This window comes from Prionailurus bengalensis, chromosome B2, assembly GCF_016509475.1.
Source record: "Prionailurus bengalensis isolate Pbe53 chromosome B2, Fcat_Pben_1.1_paternal_pri, whole genome shotgun sequence".
NCBI classification, from domain to species: domain Eukaryota; kingdom Metazoa; phylum Chordata; class Mammalia; order Carnivora; family Felidae; genus Prionailurus; species Prionailurus bengalensis.
Window position 1 is genome coordinate 136,880,972 of NC_057349.1, and position 22,530 is coordinate 136,903,501.

At 36.3% G+C, this 22,530-nt stretch overlaps 1 protein-coding gene across 3 annotated transcripts in view; it reads left to right on the forward strand.

Annotated features, from left to right (window-relative positions):
• Positions 1-22,530, forward strand: part of ESR1 (estrogen receptor 1) — a 376,750-nt gene that overhangs the window by 200,043 nt on the left and 154,177 nt on the right. For all 3 annotated transcript variants that reach the window (XM_043592625.1, XM_043592624.1, XM_043592626.1), the window contains one exon: positions 19,920-20,255. In XM_043592625.1, coding sequence (XP_043448560.1) covers positions 19,920-20,255 — 336 coding nt within the window. The remainder of the gene's footprint in view (positions 1-19,919; positions 20,256-22,530) is intronic.

Consider the following 22,530-nt stretch of genomic DNA (forward strand, 5'->3'; position numbering starts at 1 on the left):
TCACAATTGACTGTGTAATTATAATTAAGCTTTTGTAGATGCACACGCTTCATTTTTAACAAGTTCATTCTGTTAAGTTTCACCCTATTTCAAATAATGACATTCACTGGTACAAAGAAGAATTATTCAAATGACAGTTTAACTAATATCTTTGGCAGATAAGCTAGTTATTGTATTCAGTAATTGTAATTGTTAGCTCATGATATCCAGATTAGTAACTCGAGGAAGTTTATTCTATTAGAATACCTACGAAGATTAAGTAGAACAACTTATTCTGATAGGACCTGGTGATCAATATGATCTTTCTTCCCCACTGCAGTTCATCTGTCAGATTTCATTTTGTTCTCCCAAAGAAGGCTGAGTCTTTTCCAGTGTGATATTTCAGATTTTGTGAAATTGTAATATTATGAAGAATAACATATTAAATTAGATCTTCTTTTTACCTACTGAACTAAAAATTAAAAGCATCACCAAATTACCAGAAAATTCTTGTGACAATCAGGCCCTTAGTTAAAAAGTGATTCCTTTTAAAAAGTTGTGATCATCTGGTAATTTTCAAAGTAGCATCTTTAGAAACTCCCTCCGCCCCCCCCCCCCACCCCCGTCCCCGATTCTTCCTGTTTCTATTCAGGACATTTCATCAAAACTTACATTTTTCTTTCCTCTCCTGTGTGTGGTTTTTATGTGCTTTCTTCCTGAAAAATAAAATCTTTAGTTTCAGGAGCTCTGTGTTCTATTCCTTCACTTTAAAATCATGGGAAAAATAACTGTCATTTCCTTATCTCTGTCTCCAATTCTCTCATCATTTTCAGCAAGCCAATTTTCTTCTTTTTCTTCTGCCTACTGTAAGGAACTTTATACTCTGCTCCATTCTCTGCAATTCAGGGCTCACAATTTCCTTGAGTTTCTTAGATTATCCTTTGTACTTGTGTCTACTTTTTCATTAAAAAAAAAAACAACCCTTCGGTCCTTTTGTGATTTCATCATCTGTGTATGGCCATATTTAAAACCCATTTGCTTACTGATTGAAACTAGCTTTCCATCATGCTTAATCATGTTGAATATATAACTTCTAAAGGCATCAAAAATCATCATTTACTGTGAAAGAATTTTCTAGCATGTTCAGGTTACTATGTTATGTGCAGTGAGTCTGAAGTGAAATAGCTTATAATGAATATAATATCAAGAAATGATAATGAGAATCTGCTTATGTCAACGAGTCTATAAGGGAAGTCACCATTTTATTAGAAACGTGACAAATATGAGTATCAGGGATGGCAGAGCAGGGAGAAGCGCATGAATTCTGGGACTGGCCGTCTTGAGTTTAACGTTTTGTCAGTCCCTAGTTGTGCGCCTTTGGGCTAAGCCATTGTTATTTCCCTGAGCCTTTCACTTATAAAATGGGGGCTAATATCTCAGGTGTTTCAATTAAGTGATGTGTAAAGCACCCTCCACAGAACATCCTGCAAAGGCTTCCCTGATGATAATTCTGTCCCTTCCAAAAAATGGACCCTTCTGCTTTATTGGTTTATTTATTTTTTTAATATGAAATTTCTTGTCAAATTGGTTTCCATACAACACCCAGTGCTCATCCCAACAGATGCCCTCCTCAATACCCATCACCCACTTTCCCCTCCCTCCCCCCCCCCAACCCTCAGTTTATTCTCAGTTTTTAAGAGTCTCTTATGGTTTGGCTCCCTCCCTCTCTAACTTTTTTTTTCCCCCTTCCCCTCCCCCATGGTCTTCTGTTAAGTTTCTCAGGATCCACATAAGAGTGAAAACATATGGTATCTGTCTTTCTCTGTGTGACTTATTTCACTTAGCATCACACTCTCCAGTTCCATCCACGTTGCTACAAAAGGCCATATTTCATTCTTTCTCATTGCCACATAGTATTCCATTGTGTATATAAACCACAATTTCTTTATCCATTCATCAGTTGATGGATATTTAGGCTCTTTCCATAATTTGGCTATTGTTGAAAGTGCTGCTATAAACATCGGGGTACAAGTGCCCGTATGCATCAGTACTCCTGTATCCCTTGGGTAAATTCCTAGGAATGCTACTGCTGGGTCATAGGGTAGATCGATTTTTAATTTTTTGAGGAACCTCCACACTGTTTTCTAGAGCGGCTGCACCAGTTTGCATTCCCACCAACAGTGCAAGAGGGTTCCCGTTTCTCCACATCCTCTCCAGCATCTATAGTCTCCTGATTTGTTCATTTTGGCCACTCTGACTGGCGTGAGGTGATATCTCAGTGTGGTTTTGATTTGTATTTCCCTGATGAGGAGTGACGTTGAGCATCTTTTCATGTGCCTGTTAGCCATCTGGATGTCTTCTTTAGAGAAGTGTGGACACTTCTGCTTTAAATTCTGGGTAGATGAACTTTAGACTGGATATAACCATTTTAATAAAAGAACATTTTTAAAAATCATGTTTTAACAAGAGAACACTTTAAAAGAAATCATTATTACACGAATGTGCTACATGGGTGGCTAAGCTGCGTTTCGCTTCATTTACCAACTAAAACGGGTATCAGCGCTAAAGAAAGTATGAAGTTGATTAGCCCATCTGATTCAATCTCAACTAAATATTCTTTGTAGCTTTAAAAGTCTTTCTAATTCAGTCGCAAAGCAAGTCTGTCACCTGGCTTGAAACAATTTCTTCTGCCTTTCCCCCTAGATAGACCATTTGGGCGGTTTTCATTGACTTAGCGATTACACAAGCCTTTTCTGGAAGGCTTGAGGTCTGAGACATTGAGGTAACCTTATGACTAAACCTAAAATCTATGTGTCCAACTCCATAGCTTCTTTCTTAATTGAATCAAGACCCTGCCAATTTAAACAGTGTATTTTCACATTGTTTATTGAAGACCTCTAGCTGCAATAGAGATATACTTTATATACCATAACCATTTCCAAAAATATAGTAAGCTTACAGGGTGGGTACATTTACCAGTTGTCGGCAATCAAAAAATTTGATGAAGTTGATTATGTATGTCGCACTTAGCTTCGTGAAACGGGGCAGAAGTGCTCATGTTCTTTCCAGAAAGGAAGGTATGCTCCTAGGGAAGCCTTTTCATTACCAAGAAACCTTGAAATCTGCTTATTAATTTTCCACCTATATCTTCCTTTTTTAACTTATACTAATTATCTATAAATTCGTGAGTTATGAATAAGATCTAAGAAGTTTTCTCTGGAAATTACAACAGTAGGAGCATTTTATTTTTCATTTGGGCTGCAGCATTCACTCTGATTTTTGATCCTTTATCTTTTATCAAAACTTCTGACTTCTACCAAATGTGGGCAGAATGAATGGCCTTTAGAAATGGATACTGGTGCAGTAAGTATAAGGCCAGGTAGCCACTTAATTATCTTTTCCGAATAATTAGAACTTCAAAGAATCAAATGATGAAATGGACCTCACTCTAAGTTTGACTGATTCTTAACCATGCCTGATGGCTTACCTACGCCCTAAACTGTTTTCACAGATTTTTTTTTAAGGCTACACATGTGTCTTACATGGGTTTAAGAGGGTTCTTCTGGCCAGCCTATTTTGGAATTTCTTCTGCTACCCTAACTATTGTAGGCATCATTAATATCTGCGTTTGCATTTTGACCAAAGGCTTTTTTCTTTCTTTCTCTCTCTTCCTGTGTCTCCAGCAGTAATATCTAGGTTTTATAGGAAACCGGTAGTTATGTCAGTTGCTAAGTGTCTTCCCACTGAAGGACAAGTATTCTGGAGCAGCATATATTTAGCATTTAATATTTGATAAACAAGCTGTGTCAGATATTTTCAATACAGTTTCAGCTCTGCCAATTGCAAACAGAGGATCCAGTTGGTATTTGGTAAAGTAAACAGATGTGGACATACTGCCTGCATCGAGATGCATTAATTTTTCGGGAAAGCGATTAAGAAATTGTGAGAGTGAATAATGGAATTCAAATCAGCCATGGGGCGAGAAAGTTGATATTCAGGAATAAATCACAGTATAATGAATTGGCTACTTTGGATTGAATGAGGGGTCACTAAGACTGAAATATAGCCTGAGAAAAGGAACATGGAGATTCTGTAGAGGAGAGGCTGGTCCTGGGGTCCCCCTGCCCACAGTGGAATGTTGTCTTTGAAAGACACGGGTTCAGTTTAGTGCATAAAACATTCATTGATCATTACTTAAGAAAGCTAATTTATGTACAAATGCAGAGTTAAGACTAGTGGGAAATACAAAGCACTAGGTGCAGTCCTTATTATTAAGAAGCTTTTATTTATTTATTTATTTATTTATTTATTTATTTATTTATTTATTTCAATATATGAAATTTATTGTCAAGTTTGTTTCCATACAACACCCAGTGCTCATCCCAAAAGGTGCCCTCCTCAATATTAAGAAGCTTTTAAATCTAGGCATGTTTCAGAGAAAAAAAATATTCTGGCTTAGGGCGATAGAGGGCTTTTTGCCATAAGCATGTAAGAAAGAATTGTTCTTGATATATCAGTGATAAGAATGAGGTATTTCCTTTTGCTTAGCTCTCTATTAAAACAGCAGAGGAGTGGGGGGAAAATAAGGGTGGTAGGACTTTGTGATCATTAAGGCTGTTGATAATTGTCAATTCATCATCTTTCTAGTATTGGTAGTTGTTCAGATCAATATTTTAAGAAAGGAGCCAGAGGTATTTCTGTTAGCCACTAGGATATGACAGGAATTCATCATTTAACAGGTTATTTATTGAGCCTTTAATTTGTCCAACCCTGAGCCTCAGGACTGTAGAGCATATGAGAGGTCTCTTACTTAAGGTGACAGAGTTCACAAGTGAAACTTTAGAGAAAGGAATAACCCCCTTTAAGCTTCAAGAAATCTGACATGCTCTTGTTAAGTCATCAGCTATGGGTGAACTAGTTTGTGATCCAGTTGTAGGATTATTGTTTGAAGCTGTCCCACTGGCCGGCACTTCTTGTCCAAGAGAATGTAATTTGGTGTTGGTGACTCAAACAAGGCTAGGAAGACTCATCCATGACCAAATTAAAGACAACAGGGACTTTATTTGTATCTAACTGCACAGATTATCATGACATGAAGAGACCCATGGAGAAGTGGGGAGACAAACTGTTTCTTTTACAAGTCAGAGAAGGAAAACTGCAGGTCTGAGTTGCGGAACAGCTAAGGAATGGGAGAAAAGAGAGAGAACGTCACAGGCTGAACCTTGGTGTCTTATTTATTCCTCCTGGCTACAGAATGCCTGCCAGCGGGAGACTCATCGCTAAGATATTACAGGGGAATGAAGCCAGGCAAGAAAAATATGTATTGCTTTTCTCCTCACCCCATAAATTTTGTTATTAATAAATCATATTCTTATAGAACAGCCTGCTACAGCTGTCCCTAGAAACAAGGCTTTATTAGTAGGCTTTTTACTAAAGTGCACAGTAGTTTTAAGAGTGAACGTTACACTTTTAGGTCAAAATGGATGTCATTGAGGAGCATCTGGGTGGCTCAGTTGGTTAAGCATTCGACTTTGGCTCAGGTCACGATCTCGCGGTTCGTGAGTTGGAACCCCATGATGGGTTCTGCACAGACAGCGCAGAGCCTGGAGCCTGCTTCGAGTTCTGTGTCTCCCTCTCTCTCTGCCCCTCCCCTGCTCACTCTCTCTCTCTCTCTCTCTCTCAAAAATGAATAAACATTAAAAGAATTAAGAAAAAGGGATGTCATTGGGAACACATGTGGTTGTTACACACTCTTTGCTTGATTTGGGCCTTGAATCTTAGTTTCTTTGCTGGGATGAGGCGACATGATTTGACATGCAGTTAAAGGTGTGGTGACCTGTGATTGATTTTCCAGTCTTGGCACTCCCTACCCAGACTTTTGGGAGAATTCCAAAACAAGGCATTCTTATATGAGGGCTACCTCTTCGGTTGCTTCAGCTTCTACCAGGGACTTTTATTATTATTATTTTTTTAACTGCAGCAACAATCCAGGAGAGGAGCCATGCCATCTTTTTAAAAATTAAATATGAAATAAATATTGTCAAAGTCAGTTATAATTTTCCTATATGATTTGGCAAAGAGGGAGATGAATACTCTATGAGGTTGCTTTACAGAAAAATTAATTTTATACACAATAACACATCTGGTTTTTACTTTCCTGATTGTAAACATAAATACATGCTAATTGCCAAGAAGAATCGCTGTGTTATTTTGCAGTTTGTGTTTGTCAAGTGCTTTTGGGTCGGAGAAGTCTAGCTCAACAGGGCAGAGACCTGGGTTGTTGTAAACTTGTGGGCACATGCTCTGGGCTGGAACAGGCATGACCGGGCAGGGCTGACGGCATGTGAATTAAGTTTTCTTCAGTTTTGGTGCTGCAGCTGCTCCCTTCCATCATTGCTGAGCTCTTATTGTCACAGTAAATAGGAAACTCGCTCTGGGGCCTGGGATGATAGAGAGCCCAGACTGGCTTTGGGTAACGCAATGGGCCACCATGGTGAGCCCTGGTTACTCCTGTGCAAGTGGAACAATTAGAGCAGGTGTGACTGGAGTTCTAGATCAGGAGGAAAGGGGGAGATGTGCCCTTTGCATCATCAGGAGGAATCACTGCTCATCGGTATCCAAGTAGACTCATCAAGGACAATAAATTCACAATGGACCCTAGTGTTAAGAGAGCTTGCCAGTTTATGTGAATTTGGATGCTGGCGGATGACATCATGGGATAGTGTGGCTCCTCATGAATACAGCCATTTATTGAGAAGATGGTAGATAAGCTGCTGGGCTGGGAGAAGGACAAAGTTGGTAAACAGTACAGGGGACGATTGAAGTTAACTGGTGGTTGTGATAGTGGCATGATGGAAAAGTTGGTAATTAACTACCTTTAAAGAAAACTGAATTAATGAACCAACCCTACTTATATCATGTACACAACTTTCTCCCCACTATTAATAGATTACTCCAAAGTTGTAGAAGATTCTGAAAACAGAACTTAACAATGTGAGGTGGGGACAAAGGGATCAAACCATAAATTAGATTACAGGCTAGTTAGGTTACAGAGCTGGATCAGGAGAGATGCAGAAACACCGATTCTAACTTACTTCTTTTATTTAGCAATTTAAGAGTTCTCATACTTTAAATTGATTATGTACGGTGAATTGCCTTATCAGAAAGACCTATTTGGAGGCTGCCATAATAAAATTTCAACAACTGATGGTAGCCATGATGTTTTTAATGTCTTCAATTTGTGTTATTAATATATTTGGTGTGATTTTGGGTTATACCAAGACTAATTTATGTGCTCAGCTAGCTTATCTATTGAGGTCTAAGAGGTAATTATGTCTAATAGTAAACAAGACAGATGTAGTCTCTGCTCTCATGTGGTTTGTGACTGAGTAGTCTTTGATATTTTGTTGTGATTGTTTTACTTCTTTAATTAGAGAAGCTTATAATTTTGACTTGTGTTATGCTCAGTGTTAAAAATTAAAACGTGATGTACATTTCTGAGACTCAGCAACACTTAGTTTTTCTTTTCCATTTAAAGAGAAATCTAGTGTCCAATAAAGTTGGGTTGTATATATATTTATATAAATATTTTTATATAGTTAAATATTTTAAATGTTATTTATTGAATTTTAAATATTAAAATTAAACATTAAAGTATTTATTAACTTATTAATAATAGTAAACATTAATAAATAATATTAAATATTAGTATTTTATTAATTTTATTTATTTTTATTAATTTTATTTATTTAAAATTTATTAATTTTAAATTAAAACATTAAATTTTAAATATTTGAATTATTTAAATATATTAAATATTATATTTATTTAATATATTATATTTATTATTTATTTATTTATTTAATATATTTAAATAATATAAAACATAAATATAAATCTATTTAATATATTTAATATATATTAATATATATTAAGTATATATTATATATATATCCTAAACACTTGTAGTTTTTGGAATCATGTTGTTGAATATCTGGTAGCCAATTTTACTGCAGGAGTTATTGTAGTGGTCTTAGAAGAGGATGTTAGCTCTGAAAATGATAAGCATACTGAATTCATACGTACAATAAATGTTGAGGTCCACTACAGAATTGTGTTAGATTTAGAGGTTACAAAATTTTGACTCCATATTGAATATGTTGACTCCATCCTTGTAATCAGTTTGGGATTACATAGTCATTTAAATATTAAAGTGTAAATTGATATTTTAGTTGTAATTTTGGTCAGTGCTATGAAGAAGCATTGGGCACTATGAACACAGCATTTAGTTGATTGTTTAGTGTAGAGGATCAGAGAGAATTTCCTTGAAGAAGGGACATTTCTCTGGATTCAGAGAGATAAGTAAAAGTCAAATAGACAAAGGAAAGGAGAGAGTACATGAAAGAGGAAGAACCTTCTAGACCTCTCTTTCTCTCCCTCTCTACCTCTATCTTCACTTCTGTTTCTCTGTCTTTCTATCCATCTCTGTCTCCCTCTATCTTTATATTTTAGGAAAAGATAAAAAGACATAACAGGGTTAAATGTATGTGTCCAATTACAAAGCTTATTCTGCATCCTGAAGATGGAGATGAAAACTTTTTAAGCAGCAAAGGTTGAATCTTTGTAGTTTCTATTTATGGTTCTTGTTTCCGAACACCTTAACTTTTCCTCTTGACCAACTTTATGGTCTTCTCCAAAGACAATGCAATCATTATTATAGAATTATATATATAACTGAAGTACAATTGGCATATAACATTATATAAGTTTCATGTGCACAACATTATATAGTTAATGGGTTTTTTAATGTTTATTTATTTTGAGAGGGAGAGAGAGAGAGAGGGAGTTGGAATTCTCTTTTTCTCAAAATGAACAAACATTTGAAAAAGAGAGAGAGAGAGAGAAATTAAGAAAACAATCCCATTTACAATTGAATGGGATTGAATCAAAAAGAATAAAATTCCTAGGAATAAATGTAACCAAGGAGGTGAAAGACCTGTACAGTGAAAATGACAAGACACTGATCAAAGAAATTGAAGAAGATACAAAGAAATGGAAAATGTTCCATGCTCATAAATTGTAAGAATTAATATTGCTAAAATGTCCATACTACCCATAGCAATTTAGACTTTCAGTGCAATCCCTATCAAAATCCCAATGGCATTTTTCACATAACTAGAACAAATAATTCTAAAATTTGTGCACAACCACAAAAAGATGCTTAATAGCTGAACCGCTCTTGAGAAAGAACAAAGCTGGAGATATCACACTCCTGATTTCAAACTATACTACAAAGCTATAATAATGATGAAAACAGTATAGTATGAGCATATTGACACTTTGCTAAGGCCAATGTCAGGGAGCATACTGCCTACGTTTTCTTCTAGGACTTTTATGGTTCCAAGTATTACATTCAAGTCATTAATCCATTTTGTGTTAATTTTTATGTGTGGTATAAGTTAGTGGTCTAATTTCCTTCTTTTGCATGTGGCTGTCCAGTTTTCCAGTCACTATATATTGATGAGACTGTCTTCCCCATTGTTTATTCTTGATTCCTTTGTCATAAATTAATTGACTATATAAGTGTGGGGTTTATTTCTGAACTCTCTATCCTGTTACATTGATCTAGGTGTCTGTTTTACTAATTTACTAATATTTTGTTGAGGATTTTTGCATTTCTGTTCATTAGGGATATTGGCCTGTAATTTTCTTTCTTTGTAGTAGCCTTGTTTAGGTTTGGTTAGCAGGATAATGCTAGACTTATAAAACGAGTTTGGAAGCATTCTTTCCTCTTTTTGGAAGATTTTGAGAAAGGTAGGTATTAAGTCTTTGAATGTTTGGTAGAATTTATTAGTGAAACCATTTGGTTCTGGACTTTTGTTTTTTGGGAGTTTTTGATCCGTTTTGATTACTGATTCAATCTCCTTGCTTGTAATCAGTCTATGCAGATTTTCTTTTTTCATGATTCAGTCTTGGAAGATTATAGAATTTTATATATATATATATGAAATTATATATATTGTAGAATATATAATAATATTATATAATTCTATATATATTGCATAAAATATATAAATATAAGTAAATAAATATATATAAATATAATATATAGAATTATATATGTATATATAATTCTATAATCTTCTATGAAGATTCTATAGATCTGTAAATTTTCTATAAAGAATCTTCTGTGAAGATTCTATAAATCTATAATTATATATATGTAATATGTATATATATAATGTTTATTTATTTTGAGAGAGAGAGAGTGAGAGAGAGCATGTGCATGTGCAAGTGAGAGGGGGAGAGGCAGAGAGAGGAGAGAGAGAATCCCAAGCAGGCTTCATGCTGTCAGCACAGATCCCAACATGGGGATCTCACAGGTCATGAGATCATGACCTTAGCTGAAATCAAGAATCAGACACTTAACCAACTGAGCCAGCCAGGTGCCTCTAGAATTATATTTTGACTCAGATTCTCAGGTAGGATGATTCAGAAAGTCTCCTTCAACATAGCAGCATGAAAGGCAGTGACCAGTTATTGACTAGTTATTCCAGACAATGAAGGGACACCATAAAATTTATTTTCATATTAGCTAAAAGAATTTCTTGATCACTATTTTGTTCTTGATTTTATTTATTTAAAATTTTTTTTAATGTTTATTTATTTTTGAGACAGAGAGAGACAGTGCATGAACGGGGGAGGTTCAGAGAGAGGGGGAGACACAGAATCTGAAGAGGGCTCCAGGCTCTGAGCTGTCAGCACAGAGCCCGACGCGGGGCTCGAACTCACGGACTGTGAGATCGTGACCTGAGCCGAAGTCGGACGCTTAACCGACTGAGCCACCCAGGTGCCCCTGTTCTTGATTTTAAAAATAAACTTCTTATTTTAGGTTAGTTTTAGATTTACAGAATTATTGCCAAGCTAGTACAGAGAGTTCGTGAGTACCCCATACCCAGTTTCCTCTACTGGTAGTATCTTACATTATATGTTTTGAGGATTTCTGGTCAGATATTTTGTAGAATGTCTCTCAATTTGGATTTGTCTTATATTTTCTCATGGTTAGACTAGGGAGAATGTGTTTTTAGGAGGGAGGCACAGTGGTAAACTGGCATTGTCATCGCATCATATCAAGGGTTATACTATCAATATGAGTTATTGCTGTTGATGTTAACCTTGGTCACCTGACTTGAGGCAGGATTTGTCAGGTGTCTGTACTGTTAAGTTACTCTTCTTTTCCCTTTCCATACAGTCCTTTTTGGAAGGAAGTCACTATGTGAACTCAAGGAGTGGGGAGTTATGCTCCTCTGCCTCAAGGGTGGAGTATTTACCTAAATTATTTGGGATTGCCAGGTTTTTTTTCCCATTAATTTATTTATTCAGTCATTTTTTGAATAAGTTTAGACTCATGGATGTTTATATTTTGGGGCATAATCTCACACTGTTGTATTTATTTTGTTGCTCATATTGTTCCAGGTTTGACATGGGCAGCTCTTTCAGTTGGCTAGTGTTTTTCTTTGATGTACACTTATCATTGCAGGATTTTGTTGTGGAGCACTTTCTTGCTTTCTGTCACTACAAGATGGTTCAGACTCTTCTTAGTGTGTTTCTTGCCTCAGCCCTAGAATCAGCCATTTTTTTAACGGAATGATGGTTCTCTCATCGTAAGCCAAGATCTGGGTAGTAGATATACTTGCTGTTACTGGGATATTGTTACCTGTAGGTCCTCTAAGCTGACCATGCAAGGAGATAATATGTGTGTATATTAGCCCATCCATATATGCATACCTATAACATTTTTATATATAACCATCTGTATCTATGTTAAGGTAAACATGAATATATACTGGTGTCTCCAACTGTAACCATTATAGCATGGATTATTCTAGTCCCCTCTTACATATCTATTGCTTTCTCCTCCAAAAGTGTGAAACATGGCTTCCCCCATCTGCCATTCATTTACTTAATCATTGAATTCTATTATACTATATAGTGGTTTCACAATTGTTAGCAATCCATCAACTGGAGAACAGTGTTTGTGTCCAGTTCCTTTTTAGTCTTACAGATTCCACTCTTTATGAATTACTTAAGTTAGCACCTTATTTCTTTATCTCCTTCAGTGAAATTGTTCCGTATATTTGGATTCTTTTGTAACATTCTTCATTTCATCCCAGAATCCTCTGCTTTCCTAAATGATTTTTAACATTTGCAAATATTAGGCTTATTCTTTGCCCTATAAAGTTTTATAGTTTTGGAAAATATTTAAGGTCTTATATTCATCATTGCGATAACGTACTACTGTAAAATAGTTTCTATTACTGTAACATAGAGTAATTTCTCTACCTTGTAAAATCTCCTGTGCTTCACCCATTTGACCTCTCCCTCCTATCTTCAACCCCTGGCAACCTCTGATCTGTTTAGTATCTTTATAGTTTTGTCTTTTCTAGAATGCCCTATAATTGGAATCATATATAGTATATAACTTTTTCAGACTGGCTACTTAGCAACATGCACTTAAGTTTCATCCCTATCTTTTCGTGGTTTGATAGCTTATTTCTTTTAATCATTGAATATTATTCAGGTGTATGGATGTACCACTGTTTTGTTTATTCCGTCATTTATGAAGGACATCTTGGTTGTTGCCAGATGAAATGAGGTCTTACTTGGGTTTTGGAGGCCAGTATAAGAGAGTGGAAAGAGGGGCGCCTGGGTGGCTCAGCCGGTTAAGCGTCCAACTTCGGCTCAGGTCATGATCTCGCGGTCCGTGGGCTCGGGCCCCACGTTGGGCTCTGTGCTGACAGCTCAGAGCCTAGAGCCTGTTTCAGATTCTGTGTCTCCCTCTTTCTCTGACCCTCCCCTGTTCATGCTCTCTCTCTGTCTCAAAAATAAATAAATGTTAAAAAAAAAAAGAGAGTGGAAAGAGCAAAGATGGTGATGTTGGAAAGTATTATAAAAAGGGGTACAGGTCCAACCCTGTTTCATAAAAATGAAGGTTTGTGGAGGGAAATTGTAAAAATAGACTTAAAAACTTAAAAAGTACTTTGGGGTTATTTGTGGAAATTCACGAGTCTCAGTGCAATGTTTGATTTTATTCGGTAGGTCAGTGGCTTTTTAAATGTAAAATAAAACAGTAAACCCTCTTAGACATAAATTATTCTTCTAATCCTAACGCAACATACACACACACACTCACATAGCTTCTTTAGACAAATGGGAAGAATGGGGTGACCAGAAGTCCCAACCACATCACCTCTGATACTTCCCCAGAACTGCTAAGTCTTTAGCACATAGTTAAACTGTTGTAAGCTAAGGAAGTCTTTGAGGGATTTAGACAGACAGTAACAGGATGAAATGAGGGTGTAATGGAGATTAATAAATTACCAGTTAATTGGATTAAAGGGAGATTGAGGTAGGCAAGGAAACGAATTAGGAGCTGCTGCATTGATTTGGGCAAGAAAGGATAGGAGTTTGAGCTCAGATGGTGGCAGTGAAGACAGAAAGGAAGAGACTCAAGGAAGAAATACATGAGGGAATACTAGGTGGTAGTGTTTTGTTGGATGTGAAAGAAGCGGGGGAAAGAACATTAAGTAGCTCTAAAAGAATGGGATAACTCATAGTCCCTTGACTTTGTACACTGAGAGACTATGACAATATTGATAATAATTTACAATTACATACTTTACTTAAGTGCAAATCTCTGAGCTGCTCTTGGTGTGACCTATGGCATGCCAGTTACTGTAAGCTAATTTCTTCTGTTAGATGGGAGACTGTAACAGCTCCTACTTTATAGGATTCATTTCTAGTATTTGAAGATAAAGCATTAGAACTGATGCAGGGGAATTTCTCTGGAGCAAGTTTATTAGCTCTTAGCTTATTAGCTCTTACCTTTATTTAATTCTTAACTAATTGGCACTTCTGTTTTCCTCAACATATTGAATTAAAAAGCTTTTAGTGTGTTTCTTTGTCTGGCTTTTTAATATCTCATGAATAATGTGAAATTATTGAGAAACAAAAGAGAAGTGATTATGCAAATGTTTGAAATATTTAATGATACATTAAAGTAGTCTTAGAGAACTGCAAAAATTACTAAAGTTATACTAGCTTTTTGTAGAGGCACAGGGTATTAAGAGAAAAGATCATTTAGGGAAAAGAAAAATTTAAAAGGAGAATGCACCTGAAGCAAACAATCTAATGAATTCTTTAGTGAGTAGTCAGATAACATATTAATTTCTCTTGTGATGTAATGGTCAAGCCAAAGAATTTAAAGAATGAAAAAGAAAGAATGATTAAATAGAACTCCAGAGTAATTAGAAGTGATCTTTCAGACTATCTAGTGTGATACATTAGGACAGAGGTTTTTATTTTAGGGCCAGAATATAATTGTTTAAGCAACTTATACGTCTTCAGACCCTTTCTCCTTGCAGAACTGAGCCCCTGAGCTGCCTTGCAATCTCTCCAATCCCAGGCAGCCTTGGAAGAGATTCCTTACTACTCACCTTAACCTAGAGAGAGCCCCATGCACCTTCTTTCTCCCTTTTATTCCCATTCCAGTTGCCTATGTTCCTTAATTTAACAAATTCCCTTATGTTAACACTTCCTAGTGGATTAGAATAACTCAAATTCACTTTGAGTGCTGCTAAGTGGAAGTTCTATACCCAGCCTTTCTAAATCCTTACAACAGTGTGACAAGCATTTTAGAGAAGGCTTAACCCCAGGGGATAAAATTCACACTGGTGTCATTTCACAGTTCATGGTGGGCTTGCTTGATGGAGAGATCATTGATTTTCTTGATCCCTTATATGAAACCAGTGGGTAATCCTTGAATTATTGCAAGCTTAACATTTTAAAAAGGGAGTGTAGAGAAATTTGCTTTGATGTAAGTATTGTCTAATCAGTTCCACAACCTGAAGGCTAATTTGTGTATATTAGTATATCCATTGCAGGACATTTGTACTGTACTGCTGAATATTTTACTCGGTCATTCTGGAAAAGGACACGTTTGTGTACTGAATGACACTACATCTTGTTTCTATGGCATTACAAGCTAAAATGCTATTTGTTGTATAAGATAATGCACAAGATAAATGTCTTGACTGTTAAGAGCCAACCTGTTTAATATTTGCATGATCGAAGCTAATTGTTTTTATCCCTCTGCTTTGTGAACTTATTTTTGTTCTTTTGGTCTTTTTCACTGATAGTTAAAATAAGTTCGACAGAGGGAAGCCAGCTTAAGTAAAATACATATCACTCTAGGTTGCTGCTCTCCAAATAATTCTGGAAAATGTCTTGGTGGGGAGCATAGAGGTTTTAATTTTACTTTGGATTTCAATTATGCATGCCACTCCTATGCCCCATCACTGTATATAATTAAGAACTGGCTGCCTGTTCCATAGCAACACAACCTGTAATCATTGGTTCTGACCTGCAATTCTTATTTAACCTAGGTTAAAAGAGAAGTAGGATTTGGGTCATTTTTTTTTACCTTCTTCCACTCAATTCCAGTTTGATTTTTTTGAAGTACTATAAAATATTTGTGTAATATTGCCACTGGTAAATGACATTGGTATGTCACTGGTAATGTGACAATTACTACTTATAAGTGGAAAAAGATGCCTTCCTCATTGAGCTGTGCCTTAGGATCCTACCACATGTAGTTGGCCACATAATAGGCACAATTTTCTATTTTTGTTCTATTCGTACACTTTGTAGGGACTTTGGCATTTAATATAGTGCACTTAGGGGTACATTATTTGTTAGTGCTAATTGAATCCATCGTTCCCTATTTGACTATTTGATGATTTCATAAATATTCAACTCTCTCTTTGATCTCTCCAGTTGTGTCTTATTGTTCTACATGCCAAACCTGGGGCCATTTTTGTCTTGGGTTCAACATCCTAGATCATGTGTTTGTGAGACTCAACTCACTCTGAGTAGACTACGCCTAAATTTCTCCGAGAAAGGAAATTTCACGAGTTGGCTTAAATGTAACTCCTTCCCTTACAGAAGCTTTGTCTCCTCCTCCTTCATTCACCTCCTCCCTTCCATTGTGTTTTGGGAAGTTCATTCATTCATTCATTCATTCATCCATCCATCCATCCAATGAATACTCTAAATTGATGTCTTTCTCCTTCCAAGCTGGAGGGTAACATAATCTGTCTTTGTTTATCACTGTATCATCTGTGAATATACCTTATAAATAGTGAACAATTTTTTTTTACCAAATGAATAAAGGTTTTGATAAATTGATAACTGCTGCTACTAGTACCTGAATTGAGTCTAAATCCTTTTTCTGGAAATCATATATCAGTATTAAGACTGCTAGGGCCTTTTAAAGTGGGTAGTAATACTATGTTTTGTTTTGTTAACTTTCTGTCTAGTTGTCTTTACTTTTGCAATCTTTAAAAAATAAATTACATTTATAATAGAAAGCATAGACTTTAAAAACTAAAATGCTTATGTGTAGTTGTGATCAGATAACTCCTGATTTCATCTAAGGAAAAACAATATCATCTTTAACCATTTTTTTGCTTTAGTCAAATCCCTTGCTTTTATCTTTCCACATAGATCTGATATTAAAAATTTTTCTTTGCTGTTGCAGATTTCCTATAAGATCTATTCACATTCCCAATCTCCTCCTAAAGTTGTAGAGAAATAAAAAATATTTGAATAATATACTAATGACTGAAAAACAATGCAGTATTTTTACCCCAGTGCCCACCCAGAGTAGGTAAAACACCAATCAGAATTCATCCTTTCAAAATTCTGACCTCAAAATTTCCCAAGAAATGTGATTCTAAAGGAATTTTTGCTTTTGATTTCTTCCCCCCCCCCCCCCCCCCCATTTTTCCTTCCAAGGCTACTGGTCTTTCATTCCAAATCGAGTCATATGGTCTTGAGAAGGTATATTGAAGGTCACCTAGTGCAAATGCTCACTCAATAATTAATCCCTTCAGTAACATTTCCATAAAGTCTTCAGTAGGGGCGCCTAGGTAGTTCAGTTGGTTAAGTATCCGACTTTGGATCAGGTCATGATCTCACAGTTCCTGAGTTGGAGCACTGTGTTGGGCTTTGCGCTAACAGCTCAGAGTCTGGAGCTTGCTTCAGATTCCGTGTCTCCCTCTCTCTCTGCCTTTCCCCTGCTCACACTCTGTCTCTCTGTTTCTCAAAAATAAATAAACATTAAACAAATTTTTTAAGTCTTCAGCTAGCTATTATTGGAACCTTCTAGTGATCCAATGTAGCATTTCCTATGGCAGCAGAGTCTACCTTTTTTGTCTGATTTGACTATTGCAAACTGCCTCCTTATTTTGAACTCTACTTACAGTTTCCACATATTTCTTCGGTGTTACAGAAGAAACACAGAAGAGCAAATCAAACCCATCTCCCAGGTAGTGTGGGCTGCTATAACAGAAATGGCAAAGACTTCATGGCTTAAACAGCGAACCTTTGTTTTTCAAAGTTCTGGAGTTTGGGAAGTCCAAGATCAAGGTGCTGCAGATCTGGTGTCTGAATAGAGTCTGCTTCCTGGCTTGCAGATAGCTCACAGATATCTCGTATCCTCACATAGTAGAGAGAGCAAGCTCATACTAGCTCCCTGGCCTCTTAGGAGGCCATTCATCCACTTATGAGGACTGTACTCCCATGACGTAACTACCTACCAAAGGCCCCACCTCCAAGTACCACCACTTTGATTTCAACATGTGAATTTCAGGGGACACAAGCTTTCAGACTATAACACCATCTTTATAGGAAGACACTCATGTTTCCTCTAAATCTTCTTTTCTCTACACTACCCACTCTTTGTTCCTCAGTTGATCTCTGTGTGACGAGATTTCACACCTCCCCACCATCCTAGTTACTCCAATCTAAATAAGTCTATTTTGCTTATATATGCAGTATTCAGCCATGGGTGTGATAACTCCAGGTATGCACTGATGACCCGAGAGTACAGTGAATCATCTTTCTTAATCTAGATACTCTTATCTCATGAGCATATCTGGCAATGAACTGGTTGAAAGGCCTGACTAAGGACAATGGCTGGTCAAATACAACTGTTCTCATCCAACTTATTTTACTTCTGGATATTCATGAATTCGTCAACTTTGTCGATAATTGGTAAAATTCTAAAACTGTTAACTGGAGAAACTTCTTCATTTTAGGGCCAGGATCTCGAATCATACTTGGTCGAGAATGGTCTTGGACAAGTTCATTAGCCTTTCTACATAGATGTTTCCCAATATTAACCTTACGAGATTATGGTGAGGGTTAAATTAATTGTAAAGTGCTTTCATGTAAAGTGTATATAAAGTGCTTAAGATACATGGTGAGTAAGTACTGGGTGTGTATTAGTGATAATAATCTTTATTTTTATTACTTATTACACGAGTTCTGAGAAATGCTTATTTTAATACTGAACAAATAGGAAGGGTCTGTGACTTCATTATATTTTGAGGGCATTGTCTAATGTATATAATCTAGACCTATAAGAATAAAAGTTACACATAAGGGGCTCCTGGGTAGCTCAGTTGGTTAAGCGTCCGACTTTGGCTCAGGTCATGATCTTACGGTTCATGGGTTTGAGCTCCACATTGGGCTCTGTGCTGACAGCTCGGAGCCTGGATCCTGCTTTGGATTCTGTGTCTCCCTCTCTCTCTACTCCTACCCCACTCACTCTCTCTCTGTCTCTCCTCGCTCTCAAAAATAAACACTTAAAAATATTTATGAAAAAAATTTTTAAAAGTTACACATAAAAAATTCACAGCCACATATTTGTCCAAATTCCTTGACAAATTAGAACAGAATAGAACAAGTTTCTGATATTAGTTATTCATTTGTTATGAGAGAAAAGGTAATATATTATAAAGAGTGTGTACTGCTCATGTATTTAATATTAAAAATAATTGTATTAGCTTTTTACCAAAATTATTTTTTTCATACAAACCTAAAAAATGTTGCTGTCCAGCTTATTTTGGAGAGATGAACATTTCTTTTGACGTGGCCAGTTTTGAAACTACAGAAGCTTGTGTTAATTTTTGTCTTTGTAAGATATTTGTTTCTGCTGATACATTTCAGTGCCACAGCATGGCCTTTTCCAGGTTAAGATGCCGAGATGGGACCACAAAGAATCATTGCAAGAGACTGGATTCTCCTTCTGTTTATAATTTAGTTAGTGAGAACCACAGCTGGGTAAACCTTTGGGGGAAAATTATTTTCAGCTCTTTTAAAGCTTTTCTATTAGGGGAAGAGAAATACATTTGTGAAAATCTAAGAACCAAGTAAACTACTTGAAGGTCTTAGGCGAAGTACTGAGGTGATCAGGTGCAGCTTAGCAACAATCAAAGACTCGCTGAGGACCTGTGGGATCCTGAGGCTGTCAGATACATTTCAGATACGTCACTCCCCTTCCGTGTCTTCCAGTAAGAGACCTACTTGGACGATAGGATGGTTAAAAGTGCTTTTCTCAGTGCCTTTTAAGTTTACTGTTAAAAGAATATTCATAGCAGAAGCTGTCTTTGATGGTAAGCCGCATTTCAAGAATAACTAATCATTATGATTTTGTTCTTTTTGTAGTATCTGTTACACAGACACACACACACACAGACACACACACACACACACACACAGTTTGTCAGATCCAACTTGTGTTGGCTCACAAAATTCTACTGTTAACTTTTCAGGAGTTTTGTAAGCCGCTCCAGTTCAGACAAGTAGCTTGAAATTTGCCACGGTGGGAGTATTTACACCATGGAATTGGAGAATGCTACAAATCAAAGCCTTTTTTTTTCCTCTTAGGCAGCTGCTTGTTGAACACCTACTAGCAAATTTGTGCCTCAAAATATCTATGTAAATAAAAAAAAGGCTATTAGCATGGAAGTTGGTTTTAGTGTGAAAGTTTACATGAGAAAAAAATAAACTGGGTATTTTTTTTTCTGTGTTCTCAGGAATACGGAAAGACCGAAGAGGAGGAAGAATGTTGAAACACAAGCGCCAGAGAGATGAGGGGGAGGGCAGGAATGAAGTGGGGTCTTCCGGAGATGTGAGGGCTTCCAACCTTTGGCCAAGCCCTCTCTTGATTAAGCATACTAAGAAGAACAGTCCAGCCTTGTCCCTGACAGCCGATCAGATGGTCAGTGCCTTGTTGGAGGCTGAGCCCCCCATAATCTATTCCGACTACGATCCTTCCAGACCCTTCAGCGAGGCTTCGATGATGGGCCTGCTGACCAACCTTGCTGACAGGGAGCTGGTTCACATGATCAACTGGGCAAAGAGGGTGCCAGGTAAGAACACTAAGCTCAACATTTATTTTAGGAGTTGAAACTACTCACCAACTGGTTGAGCTGTCATAGGAGGAGCAGTGGGACACCACAGCTTTCTATCTGACTGGTTTCAAGGTTACATCCAATTTGTTAATTTTCACTATCAACATACTGTAATTCTCCTGGCAGTTAGGAAACAATGTTTTAAAATCAAAATCTAGAAGATTAAAGTCTTTAACCTGACATTATTTATATTTAACTAAAAATTCTGGGAAGGACACTACATAATAAATGCATATAATATTATGTCTTCACGCTGTCAGAAATGTTTAACATAAAGTGATCCAGGTACTACAAATTTGTAATATTGATGACTTTTGTTCAACATACCTCAGGTACTCATAAACAGTTTTACCTTTTAAGAACTTTTAAGATGTTTGTGGGCTAAAGAGATAATAATGGGTGTCTTGACTGAATGCCAATTATGTACTCCACTGTCTATTCTTAATATTTTAGGAGAAAGGTAATACAAAAGAAAAATAAAATAGGTTCGCATCCCTGAGAGGAGCTGGTAGAAAGATACACTGGCTGAAGTGACACTTGGTCCTTCAGTTGATTCTCTCAGAACTGGTGTTCCTGCAAAACTTGACTGTTGCTCTTGTTGTTCAGGGAGAAGAATTCTAGTTATTATGGAAACAAGACTAGAAAATGACCTCCTCCATGCCCCAACATATCCATTCAGGAGCTAACATAGATGAACCAAGGCAAGAGGAAGTTACATCTTTTTTCTGGGCTTATAGATCAAATGAGTAGTGGTTTTAGGCAGAGATCGTCTCATTTGGTTTCTTTTAATATGAGAAATTAATTGTTACCTATGAAGCGTGGGATTTTTTTTTATTAAACTAAATAAATATGGAGCTTTGTCCTTGTATTGGAAAGTTCACCGATTGTAGACCAAGTGGACAAATGTCTGACCTTAGAGACGATTTTGTGTATTTGCATCCATTAACATGTAAACTTTGAATAAGTTGGCAACCTCTTTGAATAAGGAGACAGCAATGTTTGATCCCAACTTGATAGAGGGCATCCATGTAGGTGGTAGAGATTGCGTTAAATGGAAAAATGGGGATTGACAGGCATATTTAGATTTTTAGGGTCAGTCCAACTGGCAAATAAAAAGTCTTGGCCATCTTTGAAATTAAGAGTTTTATTGAGCACCAACCTGGCTTCTCATCCTCATGTGAAGCAGATCTATGATAAACAATTAATAGAATCTAAGTGTGATAATAACTAGAATCTAAATAGAATCTAAATGTGGTAATAACTTTTTTCTTTATATTTGTTATTGCCTTTTTAAAGAATACTTTGGGAGAAGAGAAAAAACAAGAAACAAATAATAGCCATATACCTGAGAGCCAACTCTCGGTTGCTGTTAAGTTTTATTGTCCTATAAGCATATATTTTCCCTCTTGAAGTCTTGTCACTATTCATTCCAGAGCACTGTTGAACTCAAGTATATATTTTTTCATACTTATCAGTAGATTTCCATCATGACATTTTTATAATACTTGAAGGGCATGTGAAATAGCTGGAATGAAGTTCAAATACATCATCAGTAAATGAAGAATTCATGGCAATAATCTTCCAAATTTCGGAATGAAATGGAGACATAAATCAAGGGAAAGAAAATATATCCATGTTTAGCTATCCCATTGTTAAATCCAGAACTAAACAAATTTATAATAATGAGATGTATAGCAAAACCACTTGATCATATTAGTTTAAAAGACCTGAATGATTTCAAACTCTTGGACCAAACTATATCTTATTACTTGATGGTTAAAAAACAAAAAGGAATTATAAAGGCAGAGATGAAATTGTGTGTGTGTGTGTGTGTGTGTGTGTGTGTGTGTGTGTGTTTGTGTACTATTAAAATACAGCTGTTGTAAATCAAAAGCTGACTGGTGTCAAATCCAAAAAAAAAAAAAAAAAAAAGCATTGCCAAGATTGGTGTCAGGGAGCTCTTTCTCTTATGTTTTCTTCTACGAGTTCTATGGTTGCAGGTATTACTTTCAAGTCCTTTATCCATTTTGACTTGATTTTTGTGTATGGTGTAAGATAGTGATCCAATTTCATTTTTGTGTATCTGGGTATCCAGTTTCCCATCACCTTTTATTGAAGAGACTATCTTTTCCTCATTTTATATTCTTAGTTCTTTTGTTATAAATCAATTGACCATATATGCTTGGGTTTATTTCTGGGTTTTCTATTCTGTAGCATTGTTCTGTGTCAGTGT